Source organism: Colius striatus, chromosome 5, assembly GCF_028858725.1.
Source record: "Colius striatus isolate bColStr4 chromosome 5, bColStr4.1.hap1, whole genome shotgun sequence".
Taxonomy (NCBI): domain Eukaryota; kingdom Metazoa; phylum Chordata; class Aves; order Coliiformes; family Coliidae; genus Colius; species Colius striatus.
The window spans coordinates 41,862,376-41,875,133 of NC_084763.1; the positions used below are offsets into that span (position 1 = coordinate 41,862,376).

The 12,758-nt window shown below is 50.8% G+C and overlaps 1 protein-coding gene across 1 annotated transcript; it reads right to left on the minus strand.

Moving 5' to 3' along the window:
* Nucleotides 1–1,717: 1,717 nt before the first annotated feature.
* Nucleotides 1,718–11,646, minus strand: SHH (sonic hedgehog signaling molecule). The gene is made up of 3 exons (XM_061996956.1): nt 11,289–11,646; nt 6,166–6,427; nt 1,718–2,486 (listed from the first exon to the last, which is right to left on the minus strand). Exons 1-3 carry the CDS (start codon nt 11,595–11,597, stop codon nt 1,780–1,782), a joined length of 1,278 nt encoding a protein of 425 aa, XP_061852940.1. The 5' UTR covers nt 11,598–11,646; the 3' UTR covers nt 1,718–1,779.
* Between the last annotated feature and the right edge of the window lie 1,112 nt (nt 11,647–12,758).

Here is a 12,758-nt window from a genome sequence, read left to right on the forward strand (position 1 = left end):
AAAATCTGGTGGCATCTCCTTCTTCCAGTATCAGTCATATCAATCCCAGTTCATTCATCTAAGTCCATGTTTCTTCCCCAGATTTCAATCTTTTGGGCACTCAAATCAAGTTGATTAAAATCCAACTATCACCACAAGGCCTACCATGTTTCAATGGGTAAACTTGATTTAACACGCTCAGAAAACAATTTTAAGAGCTGTCTGCAATATCCAGACCAGACCAAGTAGATGGGCACGAAGCCAGGGCCAGAGCTGGAAGAGGGGAGTGTCGCCTGACCATGGATGGGGAGCCGGGGCTCTGGTCACTTGTGCGAATAAGTGAGGCTCCACTGTGAGTGCAAGAGATTCCAGGTTAGGAGTGGATGGGATGGAGCAGTTCCCTTAATTAAAATACCAAAATGAGAAGTTATAAGCAACATATCTAGATAAAATAAAGGGCACTCCTTAGGCATCATGTCTCCTAAACCAATAAGCAAAAAGGGCCAAAAACCAAATAAAATGGGATGCACCAGGAACTCTTAGTTACGATATACTAACCAGACTGTGCATGGCACATTTTATTTCTATAAAACTATTAAAACTATTACAAAATATTCAAAAATACATTTTAGTAAATTTACAGCAGTTATTCCTCAATTTATTAATGCAAAACATCCTTTTGTCCCCTCTGTACAAACTACTGTCTCCATCGCCGCAGAATGGCCGCCGTGTGCGCTTTGTAAAAAATAGTATCTTCTCATAAATTTCTTTTTTCTTTTTTTCCTTTTTTTTTTTTCCTTTTTTGAAGTTAAAAATAACAAAATTTCTTACGGCTTTTGCAAATAAAAAGTTTGTGTAACAGTCTTGACTTCCATGAACGCGGCCAAATGGTGGTGGTGGTTGTTGTTTTTTCTTTTTTACAAAGCAAAACATGGAAAACAATACAGGAAATGACGTTACATTTTGAAACTATTTAAATTAAAATAATATATTCTCATATTTCACACTATTTCAAAAAACGAAATGTGATTCAGTTAAGTATTGATCTCTCAAAAAAATCTAATTTACAATTCTGTGTATAAAAATATAATTTACGGACCCCCATGAAGTTTGTCTTTTGTGTGTATGTGTGTGTGTGATTTTGTTTGTTTGCTTATTTTTTAGAACTTGCTGAAATGAAGGAGCAATGTGATGGAGCGATGGGAAAGTACAGAATTTTGCTTTCTGAAAGTCAGGACACACGTGACATGTAGAAAAATAGACTCCGCGCAGTTTTGCTTGGCCTCACAAAATAATTTTTTCCCCTGTGAGTACAGTTCACATGATAATAAATTATCAAAGAAACTATTTAAGGCTCTTGAAGGTCCGGTTCATATCATTTAAAACATCTATTCAAAATACCAAAGAAATAAATATCCAGGAGAGGAGAAAAAAAACCAAACCAAACCAAACCAAAAAAAACCCAAAACAACAAAACAAAAGAACAAATAAAAATATATATATTTATAAACTAAACAGAACAGAACTTCCCGGGGTCTTTGTTTCACTTAAAGTCTACTTTGGACTGTCCTACTTTATTATTATTATTTTATTATTATTATTTTAAGTCTTAATCCGTGCTCTCTTTTAAAAATAAGTAATTTTTTTCCTTTTTTTTTTCTTTTAGGTTTTTCCTGTTTTTTTCACCTTTTTTTATCTCTTTTTTTTTCTCCTTTCTCTTTCTCTCTCTCTCTCTCTCTCTCTCTCTCTCTCTGTGTCTCTGTCTCTCCCTCGGAGGCTGGTGGGCAGTGCAGGATGCTCTCAGCTGGATGGCACGATCATGCCCAGCGGGTGAAGAGAGTCACTATCCAGCACCCAGCTGCCGATGTGGTAGAGCAGGCGAGAGTACCAGTGGATGCCGGGGGTGGCTGAGGCACCCGCTATGGCCCCCCCACCAGAGGGGCAGAGGGTGGCCAGCACGCCCTGGAGCAGGCGGAAGGGAGCGAAGGCCCAGTGCGCCCAGCTGTGCTCCTCGATGACGGCGTAGCAGGAGGCCAGCACGTGGTTGATGAGGATGGTGCCCTGGGCAGTGAGTGGCGCGTACGCCCCCGAAGCCTCCTCCCGCAGCGAGACGCTGTGCACAGCCGCAGGCAGCAGCTGCCGCCCGCCCTCGCCCAGCACGTAGACACGCTGACCCGGCCGGATGCGGCTGGCGAAGAGAGCCCGGCTGCTGAGGGTCCCGGCCTGTGACTGGTTGTGTTGGGGGGCCACAAACAGGAGGTGGGCAGCCGTCAGCAGCAGCCGGGCCCGGGGCTGCCGTGTCTCGATGACGTAGAAAAGCTTGTGGGAGCTGTCCTCCCGGTCGAGGAAGGTGAGGAAGTCACTGTAGAGCAGACGGCCCTCCACGTCAGCCACCAGCACCCGATCTCCAGGGCTCAGGTCCTTCACTAGCTTGGTGCCACCTTGCTCCAGGTGCACTGTGGCTGTGCCGGGGAAGCAGCCTCCTGACTTGGCTGCCACCGAGTTTTCTGTGCAAGGAAAGAGGCAAAACAGGGTTAGACGGGGCTCCCACCGGGCCAGGGCAAGAGGGCATGCGGGGACACGTCGCTTCCTCAGCCACCCCAACCCACCTGAGAGGCAGGGGTGCAGGATGCAGCCTCGCTCCCCTCCAAAATTCCCTCACCCTCATCTATGAATGTGCCCCATTTGTGCTCGGCAGGTCAAATGTCAGGGGACATGGTTTAGTGGTAGGCTTGGCAGTGTGAGGTTAGTGGTTGGACTAAGTGAAATTCTAAGTGAGAAAACCCCTTCGTGACAGATTTGAGCTGGTGCATCTCCCTCTGGGTTAGGGAGTTACGAGAGTGGTTTGTCTCATTAGGGAAGTGGGTCTGAGAAGGATGTTCCACAACAAATCTCTTCTGGAAGAGCTTTTCACTTGGTTCTGGTTATGGCATCAGGACACCTGATGCCAGATAACTCTCAGGCTTTCCAAGCTGAACACTTTTGCTATCATATGGTTTCTCCTCTAGGCAAGTGTCTGTGCTCACAATGCTCTGGGTCCTCACACAACCCTTACTCAAGGAGCCCATCTAGGGCAGCAAATGGCAGAGTAGGACAAGGCTTTGTACCAAGGAGCCCATCACCCCACTGGAAAGCAACAACCTGGATTTCCTGAGCCCTCCTCTGCCGCATTGCACATGATCCCGTGCTATCCCCAGCCCTCACTCTCCTCCTGCTCTGCATGGGGATGGTGGGGCATGTTACTCTCCCCTTATCAGCCCTGTCTGGCATCCCCAGCACTTCTCTCCTCTTTCCAAAAAAAAGCATGTCTCTCACCCTTCCCATCTCATCGGAAGGAAGATGCTGTTCCCTGTCATAGAATCATGGAATCACGGAATTTTAGGGGTTGGAAGGGACTTTTAGACATCATCTAGTCCAACCGTCCTGCTAAAAACAGGTCCACCTAGATCAGGTCCCAGGACATGTAGTTCCCCAGGCAGTTCCCTGCTCATGCCAGACCCAAGCACACCCCTCCTTCACCTCAAGCTCTTGGAGTTACTCAGAGTTTAGATACTAAACGCCATCGGCAGCTACTTCTGCTTTCCAGTGCTACCAAGAGGAACAATAGCAGCTTTAACAAAAGGAGAAATGGCGATGAGACTGTGTATCTTGCAAATCCCTTCTGGAAGCTCAGTCACATCTGGGCGTCAGGAGACGACCTCTGCCCTGTTCCTAAAACGTCTGATTTTATATATCCTGGGTAGTAGCCCATGGTATGTCACAGTAACAAGTGTCTGTGCTACAGATGTTGACATTCCTCATCCCTTCCTTGCCTTCCCCAGTTACTCCCTATGCCAGTTTAGAGTCCTGGTGGTTTGCCTTCTAAAAGCAGTAAGATTTTTTACTTTGCTGTTGTGGCTGGTACTGAAGCCCTTATGACTTAAGTAAAGCTTTGGAGTGTCCCCTAATGACTTTCTCAGGAAGGAAAAGAAGAGTGAAAATTAGACTGTTATTGATTTGCTAACAACTTTATCACTTCTCCTTCAGAAATGAAGCAGCGAGATCTCCAAGGCCTCTTTAGGGAGGACATGGCAACAAACAAGCTATGTGCTTTATGTGGAGCCCTCCACTAGCAAACTACACTTTCCTACAAGCCGCGGTAAAGGTCTGGCTAGAGCTTTGTTTGCATATTCAGGGACTTGATGAATAGATTTAGTAGTGTAGCAGCTCTACAAACATGACAGTGAATTGGCAGAGGTGTGAAAATCTGCTGCTTTGAGCGGTGCTTGTTTGGGTTCTCTAATTAAAATCCAATAAAGGATCAGCATTGTCATTCTGATTCATGTAATAAATGCAGACACTCTTGGAAGAGAGGACACTTCCATTTATTTCCCAGCTTCTTCCCCCCCTTTTCTCCCCCTCCCTATTTGTTCAGGTGCAGAAACCCTATGTGCCAATTCACACACATACTCTCCAAAAAACCCAGGACCTTCCAAGCACTATTTGCACAGCAGAGCCACTTTTCCAAGGCACTCAAGATCTGTATTTGAATTTTAAATGTAGAAGCTTGCTCTAAATACTTGCTGTAGCGCATTATCAATGTCTCTTTTACCAATCCTGCCTCTCCCTCTTCTGTCCTGGTGACAATAATTCAGGCCTTGGGGGAACTCTTCTTTGCATTCCAGTCTCTGGGATCATACTTTTTGCAAACAGAGATCTAGATAAAGAATCTTCCTGCCTGGCATTATGGGGTTTAATCTTCTCATAAGATGCTCTGTCATGAAACGAGGTTTGGACAGTTTGCAGTCGGGCTGAGCGGGTGGAATTCAAGCCTGCTCCCTTGCTGCCTGCGTGGTACAGTCACACGACCCTGCCTGACACCCTCTACATATTGCCCCCAGGTTGGTGTGTGCCGAATCTCAATGAGCAGCTTGGGGTTACTTCTCTCCTCTGAAATGTCCGTGGGGTGGGATTAGGGGGTGTGCTCAGGCTGAGGTCAGCCCTTGTGCTCCACAATCGGGCGCCTGGCACTGCAAAGCCCATCTTCACTACTGAAAGGGATGTTTCGCAACACCGTGGGGCCAACAGCTTTGCGGGGCTGACAGCTTTGCAGGGCCTTGTTTGGGCTAGAAAGGACTGGGGAGCTGAACAAAAGCAGTAGCAGGCTCTCAGGACAAAGCCCCCTTGGGCTGGGAGAGGTGCAACCTTGGCTCAGCTCCTGGGCAGCTTCGGGATGGAGTCAGGGGATGAGCCCCACTTGGAGACAGGCATGGTGAGGCCATGCCTGTTTCCTGCCGTGAGGCTGCTGAGTTTGAAGCAAACGGCTATATTTAAAGAAAGCCCATTATTTTCTTTTGCAGTCAGGTGTTTCTTGACACTTCCAGGGGGCTGATGGGCTAGGGGTTGCTATTTAACTGCCATGCAGCCAGGTGGAGGGAGGTGGCAGGAGCTGAGGCTCACGCTTGCCGACCCTTTTGCCTCCCTAAAAACCGTCAGGAGCATGAACTCAGCAAGTCACGGATTTCTAGAGAGTTGTTTCCGAGTTGAGACAGCGTGTGGCGTTGTAAGCACAGGGGAGGGGGAAAAAAATGATATGTATGCGTATCCCTATCTGGGAATTTCCTAGCGGCTGCCGCTGAAGAAGGCAGGGGACCACGTTACTTATTTATTTTCCTGGCCGGCTCCCACTCGGAGATTAGCGCTCGCGAGTAAGGCGTGCAGCCAGCGGAGACGGCCACTAGTGTTTGTGTTGAACATGCTCTTTGGATGAGGAAAGCAGCAAATCCCACGGAGGGGAGGAGAAGGGTGTGTGGTTGCGGCGCAGCGCCCGTGGGAAGGCTGGGCAAGTGAACCACCCAGATAAAAATGCTGTCAAAAAGCGTTGCAGTTGGCTGGGCCGTTTTTTTTACTCACTTCCCCGTCCCCCCCCCCCCCCCCTTCCTTTCCCCACCCCTGCGCCGGCGGGATCACTAAGAGGCGAGGGAAAGGGGGCAGGGGGAGATTGTCTGCGCCCTCGAGGTCTCTGCATCCCTGGCGGAGCGCCGAGGGGGCAGGAAGGGACGTGGACCCAGCGGGGACGGGGAGGAGGGAGCCCAGGCGGCACCGGGCAGAGACGGGAAGGCTCTGGGGAGCTCAGCCGTGACCTGGAGGTGTCGTCGTCCCCTCTCCCCTCCCCCGATGTGGCCCTAGGGAGGCTGCCGGCCTTACCTGCTTTGACGGAGCAGTGGATGTGTGCCTTGGACTCGTAGTAGACCCAGTCGAAGCCGGCCTCGACGGCCAGGCGGGCCAGCATGCCGTACTTGCTGCGGTCCCGGTCCGAGGTGGTGATGTCCACGGCGCGGCCCTCGTAGTGCAGGGACTCCTCGGAGTGGTGCCCGTCCTCGTCCCAGCCTTCGGTCACTCGCAGCTTCACCCCAGGCCACTGGTTCATCACCGAGATCGCCAGGGCGTTCAGCTTGTCCTTGCAGCGCTGCGGGGATACGGGCATACAGGGAAGGACGCATTGAGCGTGTGCTGCAGCCAGGAGCAGATCCCCCCTTCACCATCTATTTCCTCCCAAGGCCGGATCCTGCCCCCTCCCTCCCCCCCCAGCCAAATCCGCGGCAGCTGCCCTTCCTGCCACCCCAGGTTCCTCCCCTCTCCCCCCTAAACTACGCTGAGCCGGGGCTGAGCATTTTCTCTCCCGCTGCCAGGGAGGGACAGGGAGGCAGGTGAGGAGGAGGAGGAGGAGACAGGTTACACTGAAGAGGAAGAGAAGGCGAAACACCACGAAGACCCCTACTCTGGCACCTGCTACAGAGACAGGGGGTTGCCCCCCCACACCCCTCATCACCAGAGCTGGGGGGTGTATCAGTTCAAAGCCACCTGCACGGAGCAAATTCCTGCCGCTAAGTGCCCCGTCCCCTTCCCCAGAGCAAAGTTTCTGCCGAGAACAAACACTCGCCATCTATCTCAGAGTCACGGATTCCCCCTCGGAATGTCTCTCCGGGTCTTTTCAGCTTAATTCTGTGTTGAAAGGGGTCTCAATACATGTTAACAGCCTTTATGTGCGAAAGGGAGGGGTGTTTTGTTGTGGGGTTTTTTTCTCTCTTCCTTCGCCCATCACTCATTAGAGCCCTCAAAGCAGCATGGGCTGGGAGTATTCACTCTGCTTCAAACATACATCGGCGTTCGCCTACAAAGCCGAGCAAATCCATACAATAATATAGCTCTTAGTGGGAAGATGAAAAGCAAGGGAGGGCCGAGGAGGGAAGTTAAGTGAAGCAGGGATGCTATGCAAGCCAGGGGACCTTTTGTGTGGAATGAAACCTTTACAATTCTGCAGAGAAGCCGCTACAGGTTTTTCCATCACCCGTCCTGAGCCACTGGCCTTCCCCCGAGCTGAGCCGAGGGCCTGTGGGTACTGAGCAGATGGAGGGGGTGGGATGGGCGGACAGAGGATAGCGGCTGCAAAGGTAGAAGGAAGTCAACTGTAAATCAAACCCTGAAAAACTGGGGAAGATTCCGATTTTAGCCAAGGGGGGGAGGAACGGACGTGCCAGCAATAAACGAAAAGGACGCGCAGGCCCCCAGAAATAGGAAATCAGCACCGATGGGGTTGAAAAGCACTTCACTAAAGCTACAGAGTTAGAAACACACACGTTGCCAACTTTTTGCCTCCTTTTTGAGCGGCAAGTAACTCGTGCATGTAGACAATGTGGTTCTCTTGATGTATAAATATCGATGTGGATTAAAGCCACGGCAGGATGCAGTAATCAGCTCTTCCCCTACTGTTGCTGGCCTGACCAGGATGCTTGGCCTTCTGCAGGACCATTCTGCCCAGCATGCTCCCAGCACACCTAAAATAGAGCACTAAGGTACCCTTCACAGCTCGCAGGAAAGCAAAGCACCCACCCCACCCCCGTTATTCTGACAACGTTACTTTTAGGGATGTGAGCAGGTTTCTCAGCAAGAAAGTTCCCATGTACCTATGAGCAACCATAAAAAGCAATTCCAGCAATGCACAGATCCCCGAGAGATATAAAACACAGTTGTGAGATTACTTTGGACTCTTTGGCCTACCGATTTACGGAAAGGGATGGCTGTTTGGATTTCAACACAGTTCCAGGCAGCAAAGCACAGCAGCACAAGGAAGTGGAGTTTGATTTATTGTTTCTTCCTCACCACCACTCACTCACACACCTGAGAGGATGGATATGCTCCTCCACGGATTTACAGGGGGAAAAGAGATGAAGGATCAAAAGTCTTCGCTACGCCTAAGGCAATAGCCCTGCATGACACGGCCGTGTCTTGCCCTGCTGCTGCTCACAGAACGCAGTGGGGCGGCAGGACTGCGGGCAGAGAGGAGGACAGGGATGCGGGCAGCAGTGCAGGGAAGGATGCAGGCAAGAGTGCGAGCAGCACCGAGGGGCTCTTGCCGCTCCTGCTGCCTGCACCAGCTCCCGTCTTCAGGCGAAATAAAGAAGAAAACGACCTCCTAAAGGACTTTCCTCCCTTTTACACTGCCTGAGCTGGATTGTCAGAGTCAAAAGCCGTGAAGCCCAGACTATTTATTAATTCATTGGGTCGTGTGCCACAAATCAAGCCCAATTCTGTTCAGACACCGTGAAGCTCAGCAGGGCTGCCTCCACTAACGCTTTGTATGGAGGCAAAGTTGTTCAACAAGCCCTCTCCTGCCAGCTCCTAATCTCTTCACAAATGAATTGCTTGAAGGAAACACTTAACAGGTACCTGTCAGTGTAAACAACCTGGTGGGCTTCCTAAATGCCAAGTTGATCTCTAAATTCCTCACATCACGCACCGGTTGTATGCCTGCATTACACGAGACTGCTATTTTATTTCGTAGAAATTCCAGCTTTATCATACTGACCTGGCCTCCTTATCTCTCCCCCGAATCCAGCCAATGGCTGGGGTGGGGGGAGGAGGGAGAGGAGGAAGGGGGAGCCTTCAGCAAACTGCTGTTGTCACCTGCAAAGTTGAGAACCTGACTTACCTACCTCTGTTTGCGTTTTCCCTCCCTCCCTTCTGGAGTTAATATTAACTAGTGGCTAATGCATTCGGCAACTATTCTGCAAGTTTAACGATTCTCTTCAGGGAAGATCTCTCCATGGTTGAAGGGATCGCGAAGCAGTCGTTTAAAGGCTGGGATTTAACGAGAGCTTGATGGCCGAGGGACAGAGGGGAGGAAAGAGAAAAACAAAGCAGGGAGGCCGGTGGCCGGGACGGCACCTCGGAGTGCTGTGGCTTCGCCATGCCAGGAGGAGAGTGGGAAAAAGGGCGGCCCTGCCGCCCCCTCCGCAGCCTCGCTCCGCTTCCCTGCTCCCCGCCTCGCCGAGGGGTGCCGAAGCCCGGCTCGCTCCCCGACTTTGCCGCCGGGTACCCAGTGCTGCGGCCTCCCTGTCCCCGCTGCCCCAAGCCCACCTCCCCCCTTTGTGTCAGAGGCACGGGAATAAGCACTGAAAGGCGGGGAGGGGGGGGGAAAGTATTTGTTTTCGTTTCGTTCGTCTGAGGGAAGTTGACAGAAGGTCAGGAGTTCAGATGCTGCCAGCTAATGCAGCGAGAGCGGCCAGCCGCGTAGCCGGCGCGGCCGTGCCCTGGGAGAGCGGCGGGGCCGGGGTCAGCCCGCAGCCGCCCCCCCGGCCCGCAGCCCACCTCTCCGGAGCGTCTTCCCCGCTTCCCGCCCCCCCCCCGCCCCGGCGCGCCCCGCCGCTCCGCTCCGCCGCGCACACGCACCGGCGCAGCCGCGCAGGGAGGGATGCGCCGAGCCCCGGGGGGAGCCCCGTCTCCCGCGGAGCCGCCGCCGCCGCCGCCGCCGGGCTGCGGAGGGAAGGGCGAAAGGCGAGAGCCGCCGCGATCGATACGCGAGGGGAGTAAGTGGAGCTGAAAATGGGAGCGATGCGGCTGACTCGCCCGCCACACGCCTCGCACCGGAGGCGGCCGGGGCGGAGGACGGCGGGTGCGCAGAAGAGGACGGCGGGTGCGGAGGGGGGGACCGAGGGCCACCCCGCGCTGCTCCGCAAGCCCTGCGCGGGGCAGCGGGCGCGCGGGCGGGCGGACAGAGGCGCGCCGCCGCGCTCCGAGGTAGGGTGCGATTTAAGGTGGTCGGGAGGAGATAGACGGTGGCAACCGCCGGTTCCCCACTCCCCGGGAGACCCGGCAAACGTGCGGAAAATCAGGCCGTGGAATGGGGAGAGTTTGGGAAATTCCACCCCCCTCACACACCCCCCGCGTCCACTCCCCGCCTAGTCCTTCCAGGCGAGTCCTGTTCTAGCACTGAAGGTGGGGCTTAAATATATTAATATTAAAAAAGCGCTGTTGACCTATATTTGGAAGAAACCCATTTCCAGTGTCTAGATTGCATGTAGTTTTAGAAACTCCTGGACTGGCAGAGCAATCGACTTCACCGAGCTCTCTGTTGAGCATGAATAATAATTACGAGGTGAATCTCGGAGAGGTTCTCTCCCTTTTTCTTTCTTTCTTTCTTTCTTTCTCTCTCTTTTTTTTTTTTTTCGCATAAAATGGTTCCGCAATCTGATTCCACCCGAGATCCAATATTTACCCAGTTGTAAACCTTGTGCCATCAGATTTTTTAAAACAGAAGGTGATGCAATGCCGATAAGTTGCAAGTCCCTCCCCTATGGAAGTACCAGAGCATTGGCGGCGAGCATCCTTAAAGAAATATCAATATATTTACGCTCTGATGGGCACAATTGCAAATGATGGTATTGCAATACGAGCTATATAATACGGAATCAGGAGAGGAATGGTCGATCCGGCTCCAGCTGCCTTTTGTGAGTGCACTACTGCATGCCTACTAAATTTAGAATATACTCGCGAGGGGAAAAATAATAATAATAATGAAGAAAAAACTATAAATTAAGCGGAAAAAAGGAAAGGAAATAAAATATCTATTAAAAATCAAGTCAGCAGGCGAAGCAATAATGGGTTTGTAATAATGAGTGAGTGGCCTGGCGGTCACTATACACTTGGGGTCCTCTGAGCTGTATGCAATTCGTTTGATCAAAGTGCATCCTTGGGGACAAACGCAAACAGCAATTGCTAACCAAGTTACAGGGAACGCCATGGCACGGTTATGACTGTAAGTATCACACAGATTTCCCAACCGAACACCTAGATAGCTCCAGCCCCTGCTAACTTGTCTGTATAGATAGTATTTACATTCAATGGGGGGAAACTAGCCAAGTTTGGAGGGACAGGGGGAGGAGGGGGAGAGGAAAGGGGTTGCTTTCAAAAATACTAAGACAGATGCGTCCTTTAGTATTGCTCAGAGAGGTTAACAAACACAAATACAGGTATCTCTATGGCTCTACCTGAGTCATCAGTCTGTCAGCTCCCGTGTTCTCTTCATCCTTAAAAATAATGTCAGGGTTGTAATTTGGGGTTAGTTCTTTAAATCTCTCGGAGTTTCTTGTGATCTTCCCTTCATATCTTCCACTGGCCCCTAGGGTCTTCTCTGCCACATTGGGAATAAACTGCTTATAGGCTAAAGGGGTCAGCTTTTTGGGGTGTCTCCTTTTTCCAATGCCCCTGCCTGGTCCACAAGTCAGCCCAGATGAGACTAAAAGAGCGCAGACGAAGCCCACCAAGAGAATTCTTGTCAACAGCAGCATTTCGTCCATTGAATCCAATTACTTCAAAGCTCTCTGTGCCTAGCCCTGGCTGTCTCTAGAGCTCTCTCTCCTCCTATGTCCTTGTCTGCTTTCCCAATCGTGTACTATCCACCGATCCCTAGCAAGACAGGTGCTGGAATGGCAGGCGTGAGGTCGCTGATAACGGAACACATCGGAGTTTGGTCGGGAGACAGCGATCGAGAGACAAAAAAAAGGGGCTGATTTTAATGGTAGCAAAGCAAGACGCTTGTGAGAGGAGTCTGCCTTTAGTTCTATATTATAGCTGCCAGGGCCGAGAGCTGATTGGCCAAGGCGAGACAAGCTTGTCTTCTGATGTTTTAACCCTCAAAAAGGCAACAAATTCTTGAAAGAATTTTTTTTTTCCCCTTTTACCTGAAGGGCTTGGAGCTGAGAGGGGTGGAGATCGCGCTTTCTTGGGATAACATCAATTACACGCTGCTTGGGGTTTTTCTTTTTCTTTTCTTTCTTTCTTTCTTTCTTTTTTTTTTCTCCCAAAAACTTTCTTGGCAGAATGGTACATTTGTCAGCAAGAGGAACAGATGCCTCTGTGCAAGAGAGAAATGAAAAAACACAGAAAAAAAAAAGATTAGCAGGCTGCCTCATTGCAAGTCAAGTTTCTAAGGGCAGTTGTGGTTAAATAAAATCCCGAATTATCGGGGAGCCTTGCAAATAGAAACGTATTGGGGAAATATTAACGCCCGGGAGGGGGAGGGGGGCGGGAATAATGCCATTTAGCAGCGCACCCATCTAAGTGGTTTTGTAATGGGCTTGTTCCCCACGAAAAGGGAAATCACTCTCCCTCCTAAAGACATACATTTTGGAACACAATTGCCTTTTAGCTGAGAAAGGACTGCTTTAGAGGCAGAAACAGGTAAGTCTGATGAGAGGTGGCAGTTGGATGAAGTTCGCCTCTCTCCGCTCTGACTTGTGTAGCACACAACTGTTATGTGGAGAGATCTTTTTTACTCCCCCCCCCCCCCCCCCCATCCCCCCGCCAAGGACTATTAACCAGTTTAAAACAATGTTGTACCTTCAGAAGTGCTTGGATATAATTTGATTAAAAATAGATGGTCTCCTGAGCACGCTGAAGCTATAATTCTTTGTTTCTTTGGTCGAAGAGGAGCGTTTTAGACTCTTACACCTCCTTGC